General features: G+C 45.2%; 1 protein-coding gene across 1 annotated transcript in view; it reads right to left on the bottom strand.

Annotated features, from left to right (window-relative positions):
* Window positions 1-9,957, bottom strand: part of USP10 (ubiquitin specific peptidase 10) — a gene marked incomplete at its 5' end in the record, with an annotated part of 72,162 nt that extends 62,205 nt beyond the window's left edge. The window contains 2 exon segments of the mRNA XM_082438434.1: window positions 9,842-9,897; window positions 9,900-9,957. Of these exon segments, the coding sequence (XP_082294560.1) occupies window positions 9,842-9,897; window positions 9,900-9,957 (114 nt within the window).
* Between the last annotated feature and the right edge of the window lie 8,728 nt (window positions 9,958-18,685).

Raw genomic sequence — 18,685 nt, 5'->3', positions numbered from 1 at the left:
CCTCACCCTACACACCAGTCACCCATCGAACCCACGAGCCCACGTGCTCCGGCGTACCGCAGGCTTTGAGACTTTGCTCCTCCGCATGCTCTCCCCCTACACAGTCCCTGTGCTTCTCTGCCCAAATGTCGCCTTTCTAGGAGAGTCGTCTTCCCAGCCTCCCCAGATGCTCCCCCTTTTCCAATCCGCGTGACGCTGCCACTCATCCCCACCTCCACGGTACCCTCCCCACGGTGGCTCGTGGGAGGCCACCGTGAGCCCACTGGCACGGTTCTGCAGGGCAGGCAGAGTGTGAGCGCGTGCCGCCCTCTTCCACACTCTCCCCGGGGTAAGGCTGGCCACCCGCACCTCAGCACCCAGCGTTCTGAGTTCTCAGGGGCTCCCCACACCCTCCAGCTGCAGAGCCGTCTCCGGCTGGGTATCAGCCAAGGCGCCGCTTCCGGGAGCCCGTCCTTGACTTCCCAGGGCCACGCCAACAGACCTTGTGCCCTCCCTCCCGACACAGTCCTCAGTTTGGAATGACACAGGCATTACTGGGACTATCTGATTAGCATCTGTCTCCCTCACTAGACAGTAAGCTCCCTGGTAAGAGGGACAATGCCCGTCTCTGCTCATCACTCCATCCTCAGTGCCTGGTACACAGCAGCCACTCAATAACTACCTGATGAATGAATGAATGAATGCATGCATGAATGAATGAATGAAAGAATTTGACTGTATTGTTCACACCTCTGTTACAGGAATTAACACCCTAAAACAGTATTTACCAATTAGCCTGTTTCCCTCTCCCACTACCCTGTGAACTTCTAAAGCACAGAAACTCTCTTTTCAGCTCTATCCTGCTAATGCCTGGCCACCAAAATTTTTTGTTTGAACAATCACAAAAGATATAAAGTCCTTTACATGTAGTTCTGAATAAAGGTGTCTGGTATCCTACAAATTAATTCCAAAAAACACAGAAGGCTACCCCTAAAAGACTTGATTTTGCATTTTATTAGAAGTAGTTGAATATGGTTTCTGGGGAGAGGACCTGACATGAGAAATGGGAGAGTTTTTTTGGATTTTTTTCTTTCTTTTGCCATTGCAGTACTTTGATAAAAACAAAGTGGGAGCGACTTCCCTGGCAGTCCAGTGGTTAAGACTCCACACTTCCACTGCAGGGGGCATAGATTCGATCCCTGGTAAGGGAACTAAGATTGCGGCGTGGCAAAAAAAAATAATGATAAATAATGATAAATAAATAAACAAAAACACAAACGGGGAGGTGAACAAAGCCTGATTTTGGAGAAGACGGGGAAAACCCAGGTTCGTTACCCAATTCCCCACAATTCACTAGGGTTGATGACCTACCAACCTCTCCAACAAAAGGTTTGTCCTCTCAGTAAACTTCTTTAGTGCAGAGTTGACCAAGAGACAAGAATTTAATTTTGAATCATTTTTTTTTACAATACAGAAACTGAACGGCATGGCTGCTATAATAAAGGGATTGAACGTCTTCAAGATATCATTTCTTTTTTAAAAAATGGTTTGGGCATTTTAATAGTCATAAATTTCTACAGCACTTCCACAGCTCTCAGTATACTGGGTCCCAGGGGACCACTTTAACCTCCAGAACACCTGCTCCATCCCCTGGCAAAATCTGGTAAAAATAAGAACACTTCCTATACTTGAATAGATGCCTTCAATACTTTTAGAAACAAGACTAGCTCCAAAAAATCCAGCTCAGTGACTACCTGGTTAGAAGAGACTGCATTATGAGAAAAGGGAACAAAAACAACAATGCCCAAACAGAAAAAGGCACATAAGACAGACATCAAGGTGAGGACCAAGGATCAGGGAGGAAGAGAGTGACATACTTTTTACTTTAAATATTTCTGTTTCAGAAATTGCAAGTCTTTATTTTGTATTTAAAAATAAAATCCGCGGGACCTCCCTGGTGGCGCAGTGGTTAAGAATCCGCCTGCCAATGCAGGGGACAAGGGTTCGACCCCTGGTCTGGGAAGTTCCCACATGCCTTGGAGCAACAAAGCCCGTGTGCCACAGCTACTGAGCCTGCGCTCTAGAGCCCGCGAGCCACAACTACTGAGCCCGCATGCCACAACGACTGAAGCCCTTGCGCCTAGAGCCCATGCTCCACAATGAGAAGCCACAGCAATGAGAAGCCCACACACCGCAACAAAGAGTAGTAGCCCCCGCTCGCCACAACTAGCGAAAGCCTGCGCACAGAAACAAAGACCGACACAGCCAAAAATAAATAAATTAATTAATTAAAAATAAAATCAGTAAGAACATTCACCAAAATGCACTCTACACAAAATCTTGTAATAATTCGTAGCAGATTAGCAACCCTTAGTAATTACTAACACATTAATGTCTTTAAACATGTAAACCTTTATTTCATTCACTTGGCCATTGCATGAACCTTCACTGAGGAACTACCATGGGGAAGTCACACTGTGAAACATCAGGCCTTTATCAGTTCTGCCAAGTAGAAAAGGCAAAGGATAGAAGTTCAAAGACCTGCTCTTCAGTCCCTGATAGCTCATTTAAGAGCCATGAGACTTCACATCACAACCTTTTCAAACTTTTTTTTTTTAATTTATTTATTGATTCATTTATTTTTGGCTGCACTGGGTCTTTGCTGCTGCGCACGGGCATTCTAGTTGTGGCGAGCGGGGGCTACTCTTCCTTGCGGTGCGCAGGCTTCTCATTGTGGTGGCTTCTCTTGTTGTGGAGCACGGGCTCTAGGTGCACGGGCTTCAGTAGTTGTGGCACGCGGGCTCAGTAGTTGTGGCTCACGGGCTCTAGAGCACAGGCTCAGTAGTTGCGGTGCATGGGCTTAGTTGCTCAGCGGCATGTGGGATCTTCCTGGACCAGGGCTTGAACCCGTGTCCCCTGTACTGGCAGGCGGATTCTTAACCAATGCGCCACCAGGGAAGTCCCACAACCTCTTGAGTCTCACTTTATTCATCTGTAAAATGGTGATAATAACAATACATTACAGAGTTGCCGTAAGGATCAAACCAGTCACGGCACTTCGTGAACCATGCAGCTTATACACTGCACAACTTTCTCCACATGCTGATTGCTGCAATGCTTAATTTTATAATAAGTATGTTCTTCCTTATCCAATTATCAGGTCTACCCAGAGGCCTACTCTCCCGGGTCTCAAATAAATACACACATCTTGGCAGCCACTTAAGGGGAATTACTACTTAAATATCGAGAGAAGTTTTTTATAACATCAGGCAAGAATCTCTGAAAACTCCAGAATTACATGTCATTTTCAAATTCTCTTCTATTTCCCCCCCCAAGTCCTATCACAAGAAAAAAATTGATGTTTTCAAAAAAAAAAAAATAGAAAGGGTATATATTTTAACGATGATAGTCTCTCAAAAGAGGCAACTGCTTCACTCCTCTGGAGTTATGAACTGTCTGAAATAGGAGAGACACAAACAAGAGGAACACTAGAAATCCTCTTGACAATTATCAGAATACCAAATAAATTCACAAGTTGACTGGCCCTGACTAAACTTAAATGAATATAATAAAATTTAAAATGTATTGCCTATGTCCAGAGCAAAGGATACCATCATGTTTATGCAAGAACAATTAAACCATGCAGACTAACTCATTAGACCAAAAGGCAAATCAAAATTTCCCGCACAGAGCCATGTATTAAATGTTCTTGGGCAGGGCTAGTTCTAGTTCACAAGGCCCATGGCTTGCAACATGTAATTTATACAGATATCCACCTTTATTCAACATATTTTAAAACACAGAAATGGGTATTTTTGACTTGTACTCACAATAATGATAAACTTCTATTTTTGTGAATAGTGAGGAGAGTAAGTTGAGAAAATGGTCTGAAAAGCTGTCCCCACCACTTCCGTGCAACCAGTGCACCTCATGGGACTAAAGCCCCAGGAGCGGGGGGGGGGGGGGGGGGGGGGGTCGTGCTATTCATGGGACCCCTCCCTTCCCACCCCAGCCAGCTCGTTCACAGTAACAGGTCTGTAACACGAACCCCTCTATTTTGCGCAGTCTTTTTTTTTTTTTTTAATTTTATTTATTTATTTATTTTATTTTTGGCTGTGTTGGTTCTTTGTTTCTGTGCGAGGGCTTTCTCTAGTTGCGGCGAGCGGTGGCCACTCTTCATCGCGGTGCGCGGGCCTCTCACTATCGCGGCCTCTCTTGTTGCGGAGCACAGGCTCCAGACGCGCAGGCTCAGTAGTTGTGGCTCACGGGCCTAGCTGCTCCAAGGCATGTGGGATCTTCCCAGACCAGGGCTCGAACCCGTGTCCCTGCATTGGCAGGCAGATTCTCAACCACTGCGCCACCAGGGAAGCCCTGCGCAGTCTTAAATGTGCGTTTTTTCCTACATTGTTTCTTACAGCAGGAATACCTCTAATATTATTCAATTAACATTTAAGTTTTTTTTTTCACAGTAGCTCCAATGACAAAAGTTTGCAGCTGTCATGGTGAATCTTTTGAAACTTTAAAGACTACTTGCCACAAAAGAGCTCAGGCATGCCAGCATTTCTTCATAAAATAAGTACAAATGGGGAAACAAAATTGTACCACCAGAAAAAAGAGAAAGAGAGAGAGAGGGCAAGAAAGAGAAAGAGAAAGGCAGGCAGCTATATGTAAAACTCAGGTACCAAAGGCACAAGAGTGGGGCACCAGCCTTTCTATTAGGAGGTACTTTCATTCCTAATGTACTACTTGTGAGACTTAAATCAGAGAGTGTAGGCTTACGAGATGGCCCTTGAGCTGATACCAGAAAAATAAACTGAGAACTGATCTGAAGAATGACAACCAGTAAAGCTGCAGACGAAGCCCAGGAGGGAGGGGCCCGAGGGACAAGAGCAGGCGTCCTCGGCGCGCAGACCCTTGGTGCAGACCTGGGCTAACACTCTCCACGCACATGGTCATCTCTCAATTCTCAAGTGAGCCAGAAAGGGAAAGTCCAGGAAGACACGCTGTATTCTCTCACTCCCTGCCCCAAACCACACTTCCACTCTACACCTCACGGACCCTGTTCCCAGGAGAGGGCAACCTGAGCACCATGCCTTTCAAAACAGGGAGCAGCATGGAGCTATTGGTTTCTTGGGTCTCCTGCTGAAAATGGGGTCATGTCTGAGGAGCTTTTAAACAGTCAGAAAGTAGCCCACTCATGAAAAGTCTACACTCTGAAGACTCCACATCTAGGTTTACGATAGGTTCTACAATTTCTGATCCTTGAAACAAATAGTACTATAAACCTACCCCACGGGCTATCTTTATTTTGCCTATTGTTCTTAGTACAGACTGCACTGACAGAAACGGTCTCAGAAAGACCTATTGGGAGATCACGTCAATAAACAGGAAAACTGCAGTCCAAGCACATGTAAGTCTTTGGAAATGAACATCTACACTGCTGAAGTAGCACTAAAGTGACAAATGACAGTAATCCAGTGGCCCAAGGCCAGTAAATTCCATTGCAAACAGATTTATCTGTCTTGTGCCACAGTGATTCTTGCATGTGTGGCAGTAAAGACAACTGTAACAGCGTAACTACAAATTCAAAAGCAAGTGCTTCCCACTGTTTTCATATTTAGTGTACTATCAGTAAGAAGTGTCCTCAGCCACCACCCTTAATGTGCCACTTGAAAAACCAGATCCATTAACAGCAAGTACTTGCCTGTCTGAAATTTGTAAAAACACAAGAACAAACAAAAAATAACCTTGATGAACTATAATTCAAGTAGAGATAATACAACTTTTCTCAATTACTTCAATATTATATTCTGAACACAGCACAAAGTAAATGTGCCACTAGGCCTGGCATTAAATAATCATTAAGCTTTGGAATTCCTTTCTCCTTTAAGTTTTCCTATGCGAACCACTATTCAAATCACTTCAGTTCCACATAAAAAAGCTCTCGAATATATGTCCTAACTGTTGCTCTAGAAAGGAATTTGGAATGAGGCGGTCCACTTACTATTCGCTCATTTCAGGACGCTGGTCCCCACAAGACAGGCTCCAGAGGGTGCGGGTGAGGCCCTGGATGAGGCTCATCTCCACGGCTCCTGTGTGGAAACCACTGAGGCGACCACCAACGCACAAGCTTTAAATGGCTTATCTCGTCTTAGGGCATGTTTCAAGAGTTTGCTGTCACTATGCAAAGGAAAGCTGGTATCTCCAAATATCCCGTATTTCAAATAATTTTATTTACTTCAGTTGCTCACTATGAAACTCCAATAAAAATGTATCTCTTTGGAGAACTACTAATACAGCTGTCACTTACAAAGATATTCAACGATACAGCAACACTCTACCATACGCTGTAAATCGGATCCAAGAAATTCCACAGTGTAAAATGTGGGCGCCACATTGCGGTATGTGAGGCAGTGGAAAGATGAGGGCGAGCCCGCTGCACAGGACCAGACGGGAGCAGCCACACCATGTCCAAATAGGGTGTATGAGGCATTATCGTAGAGATTTCACTATAAATGACTGCAATGATCACAAAAATCTCTTCTGGTTTACGACAGAATTGGTCAGTTCAAATTAATTACCTCAAATCATTTTAAACAGTTCCCTCATGCCAACAAATGTCAGAGATGTACTTTCACTTCAACTGTCAAAGTTCGTTGTATTTGTTAAAATGCGTTGAAAACTACTGGCATCAGAAATGTTTCTAAGTTTTGCACTGTTTCATGTCAATCCAGGGAAAACTGTTCAATCAATGGTATGGAAATAGGCTATAAACTATATAAATGTTTTAAATTGTAACCTTAAATATCCAATTTTAAAATAGGACCCTTGGGGCTTCCCTGGTGGCGCAGTGGTTGAGAATCTGCCTGCCAATGCAGGGGACACGGGTTCGAGCCCTGGTCTGGGAAGATCCCACATGCCGCGGAGCAACTGGGCCCGTGAGCCACAACTACTGAGCCTGCGCGTCTGGAGCCTGTGCTCCGCAACAAGAAAGGCCGCGATAGTGAGAGGCCCGCGCACCGCGATGAAGAATGGCCCCCACTTGCCGCAACTAGAGAAAGCCCTCACGCAGAAACGAAGACCCAACACAGCAATCAATCAATCAATCAATCAATCAATAAATAAATAAATTTTAAAAAATTAGAAAAAATTACTTGATGAGGAAAACTGTGATTAAAGTAAGAATTTGTCTAAAATTATAAATTTGGAAACCATTTATATAAAAAAAAGGACCCTTATAAAAACTTAATAAAAGAAAAAAAATAAAATAGGACCCTTACTGTTAATTTGTGATTGATATCCCCAATAATAAACAAGTAACACGCATAATAACAAATCACAGTGCTTAGCAGAGGGTGAGAGCCCAACCAATATTTGTTGAATTAATGAATGGCCATGACTATGGCAGGACCTTCAGGACAGCAGGTAACTGAATAAAACAAAATTATTAAAATGCTTAGCCTGACTCAAGCAGGATCCAATCATTAAATCCTATCACCTATGATTTCATTACTTGTTTTCATTACTATTCTTCTAAAAAGAAAATTATGAAAAAAAAGAAAGAAAAATATGAGAACTCATACTATTTCCTTTCCTACCTTGTGCATGCTACAACTTAAAAGCATTTTAATCATACTTTAATTTTTTTTTACAAATGTATTTATTTTATTTTTGGCTGCATTGGGTCTTTGTTGCTGCACACGGGTTTTCTCTAGTTGCAGAGCGCCGCGGGCACGCTGGCTTCTCACTGCGGTGGCTTCTCTTGTTGCGGAGCATGGGCTCTAGGCACGCGGGCTTCAGTAGTTGTGGCACGTGGCCTCAGTAGTTGTGGCACGTGGGCTCAGTAGCTGTGGCGCACGGGCTTAGTTGCTTCGCGGCATGTGGGATCTTCCCAGACCAGGGCTCGAACCCATGTCCCCTGCATTGGCAGGCGGATTCTTAACCACTGCGCCACCAGGGAAGCCCTAATCAAACTTTAAAAGAATAAAACCCAAAGTGCTGCTAACATTTATGTTCAGCTAACTGTTGCCACTCCAATTTTCTAAAGATGTGTATAGGCAATATCACTATATAAAACATAAATACTAGGACATTTAGGAAAGTAAATGAAATTACAATCACTTTTACCTATTATCACTACTCATTAACATTTCAATTTGCATTGTGATTGGTGCTTCTGATAATGGAAGTGGGGACACAGTGGTTAAGAATCCGCCTGCCAATGCAGAGGACACGGGTTCGAGCCCTGGTCCGGGAAGATCCCACATGCCGCGAAGCAACTAAGCCTGTGCGCCACAACTACTGAGCCCATGTGCCACAACTACTGAAGCTGGCGCACCTAGAGCCCGTGCTCCGCAACAAGAGAAGCCACCGCCATAAGAAGCCTGCGCACCGCAACGAAGAGTAGCTCGCCACAACTAGAGAAAGCCCGTGCGCAGCAACAAAGACCCAACGCAGCCAAAAATAATAATAAAATTTAAAAATTTTTTTAAAAATAGGAGCAAAGCTTAATTTAAAAAAAAAAATTAAGTTGAGAAAAAGGCAAACACCAAATCTCTTAAGGAAAGAAATCTCTAAATTGCACACTTGTAAAACTTATTCAACCACTACTAAGCCCTTTTTTTTGTGCAGAGAACTATACTGAGTTACTTTAAAACGCAGATGTACAAGTGAACAAAAGTTTAAAGGGGAAAGTTATAGAGCAAACTAAAGTGCCAAAAATTTAACAAAATTGCTGCTTCCTGTAAGATCTCATTTTTTTTTTAAGTTATCGAGTCTCAAATTCCACGACACGCGTTAATTCCAATAGTTACTAAAACCGACTCCATTTCCAAAAGGGCAAGAAAAACCAATTGCTTTGAAAGGGTTCCGATTTACCGGCCACCAGTTTTCCAACAGCTACTTTGCTTCATTTTCCCTTATTTAATACAACAGCACACTGAGATGATATAAAAACGTTCAATAACTTCTAGGGCTTAGAAGTCAACACATCAGCGGTCCACAGCAAGCCTGACAAATAACACCACATGCCGATTTTTATCCAGACCAACTGTATTTGGGGGAGTGGGGAGAGGGAATAAGAGTTCAACTCTACACTCATATCTCCCTAAAAGCGTACGTTTTACTCTTTCTTTCCACTACGGGATTATCACAAACGACCCCTAAGATACCGCTCTGACAAGGTGCGTTAGTAGTGTCAACCAGGCTGAGGCGGATTCGTGCAAAAGATGTCACTCAAAAGCAGGTACAAGTATGGTCCTGGCGAGTTATTTCGAGTTTTCTTTGCACCAGTAACCTTAGGCTGCTTCTTAGTGACTTGGGTCTAAAAGTCAGAACACCGGCAAGCCGCCCCCCCGCCCTGGGTCAATCAAACTGCGAAAGCAGCCTTTGGGGCCATGAGGAAAACGGACACCCCCGAATCTAGGTGGCTCGTTCCGGGCAGAGAGGCGACCACAGGGCGTGGAAGGCTTTGCCGCCCCAGGGCCTCCCGAAGATTCCCGGCTGCCTCCCGGGGCAGCCAGGGCCCCATCTGCACCGCCGGCTCGCCCCGCGGTCCAGCCCCGAGGTTAACCCCTTCGCGCCCCCCACGCCCTCTCCAGGCCGGCCCAGGCGCCCCCTCTCCGCCGCCCCTCTGAAGCGGGGCCCGGTGGATTCTGGCACGGGGCGGGCCGGGCTGCAGGCGGCCGAGGCGCGGAGGCGGCGGGAGGCTCGGGGCCTAGTCCCGGGCAGCGTGTCCCGGCGCCCTCCCCCACTCCCACACGCTCGCTCGGGGCCGCGGTGCGCCCGCCCGCCAGTCCGCCCCGGCGCCAGCCCGCCCGCGGCCCGGGGCCCCTTCCCGCCGGGGGCGCCGGCCGGCTGCTACCTGCGGGTTGCGTAAGGCCATGGCGGCCCGTTTCAATGAGCCTCGGCGCTCCTCCGACTCCTCACGCTGCTTCCCCCGCCGCCGCCATCTTCTCGCCCGCACATACACACTCGCATCGGCCGCCGCGCCTGCGCACTGGCCGCGTGCCGCGGGGCGCGGGGAGGCCGGGCGCGCCGCTGCGCATGCGCGGCCGACAGGTGGGCGTGCGCGGCGGGAGTCGGCCCGGGGCGGACCGCGAGCCCGCGGCTCTCAGCGGATGCGGCCCGCCCGCCGCGGACCAGGAGCTCCCGAGTCCGGCTGCGGCGCCGGAGGGGAAAGGGCAGTGGACGGAGGTGATAACGCCAAAGCGCCCGGTCGGCCCGGGTTTCTCACCAGCCGGGAGGCCACCTGGGTGCTGGGCGGGACTCTGGATGTCCGGAGCCCGGGAGCCGCGGCCTGAAGTCCGCCCGCGCCCCCGAACCCCAGGGTCGTCCTGGGCCGGGGTCTCCGAAGTGCGCGCTGAAGATCTCAGAGTAGTCCCAGTTTATGGAGGTCACATCCGTCCATTCATTAATTTATTCACTTTTCATTCATTGCACAAACACTATCTGAGCGTCTACTCTGTGCCACGCCTTTAGCTAGGCATTGGAGAATATCTTGAAAAAATAAAAATGAAAACGCACCGGTAAAGCGTTTAGGATTGGGGCCTGGCAAATAGTAAGCACTCAGCGTTGCCTATCACACACATACATGCACGCATACAGACAGGCCAGCTTTCGGGTCATTGGTTCAAGAAACAGTGAACCCCCTACCTGACCATGCAGTTTATCACCTACTTTGGCCCTTCTAGCTGAGTGATTCGGGCAAGTTAATTCCGTATCCTAAGTCTTTGGTTTCCTCGCCTGTTAATGAGGCTAGTAAAATTTCTTAACTCCCAAGATTTCTGTAAGGATCAAATTAGGTGAGTGTGTACGCACCAGCCCTCAATAAACATAAGCTTCTGTGATTATTATTCATAACCATGATCACTGTTTTCAAGTGCTCAGCGAACAGACAGAGAGGCTACTATTACCAGACCCCGTGCTGAGCAGAGGGGATCAACAGTAAGATCCATTGCCACATTCCATAAGGCAGAGGGCCCGGTCTTTTCAAAAATGGGATGCCCTGAAAAATATAAGAAGGGGAAGGGATTGTCTAAAATAAAAGAGCTAAACTGATACAAACTACTATATATAAAATAGATAAAAAACAAGGTCCTGCTGTATAGCACAGGGAACTATACTCAATAGCCTGCGATAAACCACAATGGGAAAGAATATGAAAAAGAACATATATACGTATAACTGAATCACTTCTCTGTACAGCAGAAATTAACACATTTTAAATCAACTGTACTTCAACACAAAATTCTAAAAATAAAAGAGCTAAAAAAAAAACTTAACCGAATACAATGTGTGAATCTTGATTGGATACTGGTGTTTTTTAACCTGGTAAATATTTTTTGACAGTTGGAGAAAGTTGAATATGGCTTGGATGTAGATGATTTTAGTGAATTATTGGTAACTTTCATAGTATAATAATGATATTACGCTCATGTGAGAGAATGTTCTTTTGTTAGGATATACATCTGAAGAATTTAGGGGTGAATGTCATAATACCTGAGTTATTTTTTAATGGTGCAACAAAAAATAAAATTATATAAGCACACACAAATACACATAGATGGAGAGAAAGTAAATAATGCAAAATGTTAACAATTTTTGGATCTAAGTGGTACCATCAACTTTTCTGTATGCTTGAAAAAAAAATTTAACAAAAAGCTAGAGAAGGGAATTCCCTGGCGGTCCAGTGGTTAGGACTCCGTGCTCTCACTGCGGTGGCCCGGGTTCGATCCCCAGTCAGGGCAATATGATCTCACAAGCCCCCGCGGCTCGGCCAAAAAAAAAAAGCTAGGGAAACAGAATACAATACTGTATCCATGCTGTGATTAAAACCACAGAAAAATTCTGCCTACATATAGAGAAAGACAGGGAGGGATATGAAAACACATTGGTGACATGATGGTTGATATCTGATTTTCATCATAACGGTTCTTGAACAAAAAATCAAAATTATGGGACTTCCCTGGTGGCACAGTGGTTAAGAATCTGCCTGCCAAAAAAGGGGACACAGGTTTGAGCCCTGGTCCAGGAAGATCCCACAGAGCAACTAAGCCCACATGCCACAACTACTGAGCCCGCGCTCCTAGAGCCCGTGCTCCCCAGCCAGAGAAGCACCACAGTGAGAAGCCCACGCACCAAAACAAAGAGTAGCCCCCGCGCGCAGCAACAAAGACCCAACTCAGCCAAAAAAAAAAAAAAAAAAATCGAAATTATGATCAATGAGACCCAGTTCTAATTTTCAAATCACTTACAGAGATATTACCACAATTTTTTTTTTTTAATATTGACACTATTAGGGTTTTTTGGGGGGTGGTTTTTTTTTTTTTTTTTTGGTTGTTTGTTTTTTGGGGTTTTTTTGGCCGCGCTGGGTAGCTTGCAGGATGTTAGTTCCCCAACCAGGGATCAGACTCATGGCGTGCCCCCTACAATGGAGTCCTCTCACCACTGGACTGCCACGGAATACCAACAGTATGTTTTTTGTTTGTTTGTTTTTAATGGTGGCACCACGTAATTTCAATACAAGGAGATAAATGTGAAAAGGAAAATATGAACAAACACTGTGGGCCCTGCAGTCCTTAGCAAACCCTCATACTTGCACTAAGAGCCACGGAGGAACCCAGAGTCAAGACAGGCCTGAAATAAAATCCTGAGTCCCCCACTCACTGGGTTGCATGTATTTCAGCAGGTTACTTAAACTTTCTATGACTCTTTTGTAAAAGGAGGTGTGGTAGGCAGAATAATCTCATCCCCAAAATGTTCACTTCCTAATCTCCAGAACCTGTGCAGATGTGACTTTACATGGTAAAGGGACTTTGCAGATGGGATTAAACTGAGGACTTTGAGATGAAGAGATAGTTCTGGATTATGTGGGTGGGACCCATATAAACACAAAGATCCTTAAAAAAAGAAAGAGGGAGGAAGCCAGAAGGTCAGACAATCAGAGAAGTAACAAGGGGCGGAGGGGGGGAGGGGGGAGGGGGAGGGGGGAGGGGGAGGGGGAGGGGGGAGGGGGAGGGGGCGGGCGGGGGCCATGGGGGTGGGGAGGGCGGGGAGGGCGGGGGGTGGGGAGGTGCGGAGGGGATTTCAAGATGCTAAGCAGCTGGCTTTGAAAATGAAGGCAAGGTCATGAGCCAGGGAATGCAGGAGGTTCTAGAAGTTAGAAAAGAAACAGACTCTCTCCTAAAGCCTCCAGGAGGAACAAAGCCTTGCCTGCACCTTGATTTTAGCCCAGTGAGTCTTCTGACCTACAGAACTATAAAATAATAATTTGTAAACCTGTCAATTTGCGGTCATTTGTTACAACAGAAAATTAACATAGGGGATAATACCACCTCCTTTGCAAGCCTGTTGCCAGGAGGAAACAAAGTAATGGATCTAGCACATGGGGTATGGTGCTGAGCACTTTTTAACTACCAAGCAATAAGTGATAAGGGACTTTTTATTGTATCCCAGGGAGGCTGTATGTTTTCTCCAAGGAGGTAACATTTGAGCTAAGCCTTGATGGCTATGTCTTGAGAGGGCACCCATATTTCCCCATCTGAACCAATGGATACAAGTTCTGACAAGCAGAAGTTAACTCCTGGGCCCAAGGGGTCAGAGTATTTCAGTTAGACCTGTCCTACCTGGAAAATTCTTTCCTGAAACTCTGATAGTATAGAAGAGTACCACTAGCTGTGTGACCTTGGGCAAGTACCTACCTCTCTGGACCTCAGTTTCCTCATCTGTAAAGTAGGAGGAACAATACCTTTCAGGAATGTAGTAGAAATGAATATAATGACAAGAAAATGTACGTAAATTGCTTAATAAGACTTCAGCATAGAACAAGGGCTCGATAAATGATGGAAATTATCATTAGGATTCCCAGACTTTTTGGAAAGGAAGGTGATGTCTGCACAGGCTCAGTGCATTTGACAGGATTTATTGCCAATGATAAAATTCAAGCTTTCTAACAAAAATTAGAATTTGAGGAAATGTATCCACCATTGTGAGCTGGGCAGCTTCCCAACACTGAAGGACTTTTCTGATGAGATTGATGGTGATAGTAACAAATGAGATTTTTTTTTTTAAATATTGACTAATGGAACATTTCAACATTTGGAAGATGTGTATAACTCACTGAATCAATATTTTCCAAATGACCCATGTAGGATGTTATAAAATCATGCATGAATAAAAGATCCATTCAAAGTACAAGATAGGGCTTCCCTGGTGGCGCAGTGGTTAAGAATTCGCCTGCCAATGCAGGGGACATGGGTTCAAGCCCTGGTCTGGGAAGATCCCATATGCCGCAGAGCAACTAAGCCCATGCACCACAACTACTGAGCCTGTGCTCTAGAGCCTGTGAGCCACAACTACTGACGCCCGTGCACCTAGAGCCTGTGCTCCGCAGCAAGAGAAGCCACCACAATGAGAAGCCGGTGCACTGCAATGAAGAGTAGCCCCCGCTCTCCACAACTAGAGAAAGCCCATGCACAGCAACAAAGACCCAATGCAGCCAAAAATAAATAAATAAATAAAATAATTAAAAAAAAAAAAAAAAGTACAAGATAGACCAATGGACTTTAATCTAACAGTGTACGAAAAATTCAGAGATGATTTCAAATTCCACTTTCCAATTCTCCGTTAAAAAATTTGTCTGCTTTTCACAGAGCAACAGAGAAAAATATCCATAATTGCCAAAAAAGGTCATTCCTTTTTCTTTCTTTTTTTCTTAAAAAAGGCCATTCCTCATGAGGACTATACTTTTCAGGAAAATACTCCTCTCTCCCTTTCCCAACTGCATGCCCTGTGTGAGGCTGGATTTTCTTCACACTTCAATCAAAGCAATATATCACAACCAACTGAAGTCACAAGCAGGTATGAGAATGCAGCTGACATGAAAAAGCTTTAAAAAAATACAAAATAATGCCACTCTTCTCACCAACATGTTTTGTTTTGAAAACAGTTATGTTTCATTAAAAATATGTTATTTTTTACATTGACATGCAATGAGTTTATGAGAAATAAATTGCCATATGTATTTGTAAATGTCTTGGTTTTCATTCCTAAGTGATAAATAGCAATAAGATAGAACATACAAAAACAAAAGCTTCTGGGGGTCAGCAATAATTTTGTAGGTGAAGGGAAATCTGAGGACCTCCCTGGTGGCGCAGTGGTTGAGAATCTGCCTGCCAATGCAGGGGACATGGGTTCAAGCCCTGGTCTGGGAAGATCCCACATGCCGCAGAGCAACTAAGCCTGTGAGCCACAACTACTGAGCTTATGAGCCACAACTACTGAAGGCTGCACTCCGCAACAAGAGAAGCCACCGCAATGAGAATCCCACGCACCACAATGAAGAGTAGCCCCTGCTTGCTGCAACTAGAGAAAGCCCATGAGCAGCAACAAAGACCCAAGGCAGCCACAGAAAAAAAAAAATTTATTTTATTGAAGTATAGTTGATTTTAAATGTTGTGTTAATTTCTGCTGTACAGCAAAGTGATCAGTTATACAAATATATATACATCGTGTTTTACATTTTTTTTCATTATGGTTTGTCACAAGTTATTGAATATATTGATAGTTCCCTATGCTATACAGTAGGACGTTGTTTATCCATCCTATATATAATAGTTTGCATCTGCTAACCCCAAATCCCAACCCATCCTTCCCCTAGCCCCCTCCCTCTTGGCAACCACAGTCTGTTCTCTATGTCTGTGGGTTTGTTTCTATTCTGTAGATAAGGTCATTTGTGTCATATTTCAGATTCCACATATCAGCGATATAATATGATATTTGTTTCCCTTTCTAACTTACTTCACTCAGTATGAGAATCTCTAGGTCCATCCATGTTGCTGCAAATGGCATTATTTCATTCAAAAAGACATTTCTGAGACAACCTAGTAGTGTGCGTTAAGGCCTAGAGGAGACCAGAGAATTATTCACCAACGAATGTGCTGGGTGTGCTAGTGGCTTTGAGATTATGCTAGAAAACACTACCTCCTGTTTTAAGGGATATATGCTGAAATATGTACAGGTGAAACGACAGGATGTATGGGATTTGCTTCAAAAGATGTGAGAAAAAAACAGAAAGGAAAAAGGAATAGATGAAGCAAAAAAGGTGAAATCTTGAGAACCACTGAATCTGAGATATGAGAGTGTCCGGTCAGGTCCTCTGAGAAGCAAGAGGGGAAATGGGAGGGAGCTGGAGGCGGCGGGGAGAGACCTGGACTGGTGTCTGGCTGTCCCCTGAGCAGGAGTGGGGATGGGGAAGAGCTGGGTAAAAGTCCTTGAGCCAAATTTGCCCATCAGAGCAATCCCATTCCCTCGGGAAAGGAGCTGCCTAGTAGGTCATACTGCTCATACTGCCTGTATGAGTTTCCTAGGGCTGCTGTAACAAATAGATGCTCTGGGGAAGCAGCTATTTCAGGCCTCTCTCCAGCCTCTGGTGCTGCTGGGGACCCTCGGCTTAGAGCTTCAGCACTCCAATCTCTGCTTCCATTGTCACACGGTCTTCTTCCCTCTGTGTCACTTAATAAAACCAACTCTGAGGGTTTTTCATCCAGAGCCGAAAGGAAAGGAACCTCAGGTTGTCCCCCTGGGCCCCTAATCACAGCTTGTTCTTCAGGGCATGTTATCTCAAATATGTTAAATCTTTAAACATCAGCATCAAATTCAGCCCAGCGGATGGAGGAGGGAAAACAGTTTGCTGCCTCTCATCTCAGCTCCCTGAATGGTGTTGTTCACCCATTTATTTCTTCTTTTGCTCTTTTATTCTTGGTGGCAGAACTCGTATAGTTGATGTCTCTTCTTGAGTAAAATACCTGCACAGCACCGGTGCCGTTCCTCCCTTCTCTTTTGTACTTATTTCCTTGTCTCTGCCCTCCCCAGGGTGGGGCACTGTCCCCAGATAACAGAACAGGTGCCACTATCTCAAAGGACCTTGGCCAGGGGGAAGAGTGCTCAAGAAAAGGAATAAGACAAGGTAAGATGCGCCATTGGTCTGGGTTGCGTTAATTCCGGCCTCAAGTCACTTTGAGAACTCAGAGGAATCATTGATTTTCTGTAACTTGGTTCCTACATAAGCAGGAAAGGCCAGTGTGTCCTGCCTGCCTCTTGAGGTAGATACTGAGATCAACTGGGACGACGAAAGGCAGCTTGTACCATGTACATTAATCCAATAACTGCAACACATTCACATTACTAATTAGTTAAAGTGGCGACATCACTATTTAATACCCTTTCATGTTTCTTGATTCAGTCACCCCTACAAACCCTTCCCTTTCCCACTCATCAAAGAATTTCTTATTTTTCATTGATTTTCATCTAACATATTTTATTTTCCTTCCAGACAGACAGCTGGGGGTGGGAAGAAATAGTGTAGCATTCTTTCAAGCTCCTTTAGCCTACCAAAATAAGTATCTTTTCTACTCTCAAGTGAAGATCGATTACTGTAACAAAATCAAGAGATTTGGAAAAAAAATAAAATAATCCATGACTCCAGCACTCTGGCACAAGCCCTATGATTGTTTGATTTTTTTTTCCCCCATGAGCTTGTTATTAGCATGGATGTGATTGGAATCTATAACATGGGCTTTGGTGTCCCAGAGGTCCAAGTTCAGTTCCCAGCTCTTGCCAGTCAGTAGGGGGTGAGCCATGGGCACGTCCACTGCAGGAAGCCTCGGTTTCCTCCTTTGACACCTTTTTCAAAGTGTGGTCATCAGGATTAAATGAGTTCGTATATAACAGCCATATAACAGCATCATAAATAAGGGTCAGCCCAGGCACACCAAGAAACAGACACCACTGACCCTCCAAGTGGTGTGGTGGAGCACGAAGGGGTGGAAGGAGTGAACTAGAGGCGTACACTCAGTACCTCTAAAGCCCAGGGTTGGCCTGGCAGCTGAGTCGGGGGTGAGGGAGCCAGGGAGTCTTGGCAGAGATGGTGTTGGAGAAATGATAATAACATCTACCATTTACAGAGGGCTGTGTGCTAGGCACTCCAATTAAATCCTTTAAATGCAAAAGACGATCTTTTGGGGCTTCCCTGGTGGCGCAGTGGTTGAGAATCTGCCTGCCAATGCAGCGGACACGGGTTCGAGCCCTGGTCTGGGAAGATCCCACATGCCGCGGAGCAGCTAGGCCCGTGAGCCACAACTACTGAGCCTGCGCGTCTGGAGCCTGTGCTCCTCAACAAGAGAGGCCGTGATAGTGTGAGGCCCGCGCACCGCGATGAAGAGTGGCCCCCACTTGCTGCAACTAGAGAAAGCCCTCGCACAGAAACGAAGACCCAACACAGCCATAAATAAATAAATAAATTTTTTAAAAAAAAAGTAGATTTAAAAAAAAAAAAAAAGACGATCTTTTTTTTTTTTTTTTGGCCACGCTGCATGTCTTGCAGGATCTTAGTTCCCAGACCAGGGATCCAACCCGGGCCCCCTGCAGTGAAAGCTCACTGGAGTCTTAACCATAATTCCCCATAAGCCGATCGTTTAATTTACGTATTTATTCATTTGGCAAAGCGTAGAGAGCTCCTACTCTATGCAAGTGTCCATATAGACGCTGGAGATAGGAAGGTGAGTAAAACAACGTACATGCAGCACGTATCCATACACGGACTGTACATACAGAGACACACACGTGTTCTCAGCTCACATTGTCCCAGGCAGGTTGGTCCCAGTATTTCCATCATGGAGGACGCTGTCATGTGTTTATTATCTTCCCT

This window comes from Balaenoptera physalus (genome assembly GCF_965194825.1).
Source record: "Balaenoptera physalus genome assembly, chromosome: 19".
Classification (NCBI taxonomy): domain Eukaryota; kingdom Metazoa; phylum Chordata; class Mammalia; order Artiodactyla; family Balaenopteridae; genus Balaenoptera; species Balaenoptera physalus.
The sequence above is the reverse complement of the archived record's forward strand: the minus strand, read 5'-3'. Positions and strand labels throughout refer to the sequence as shown.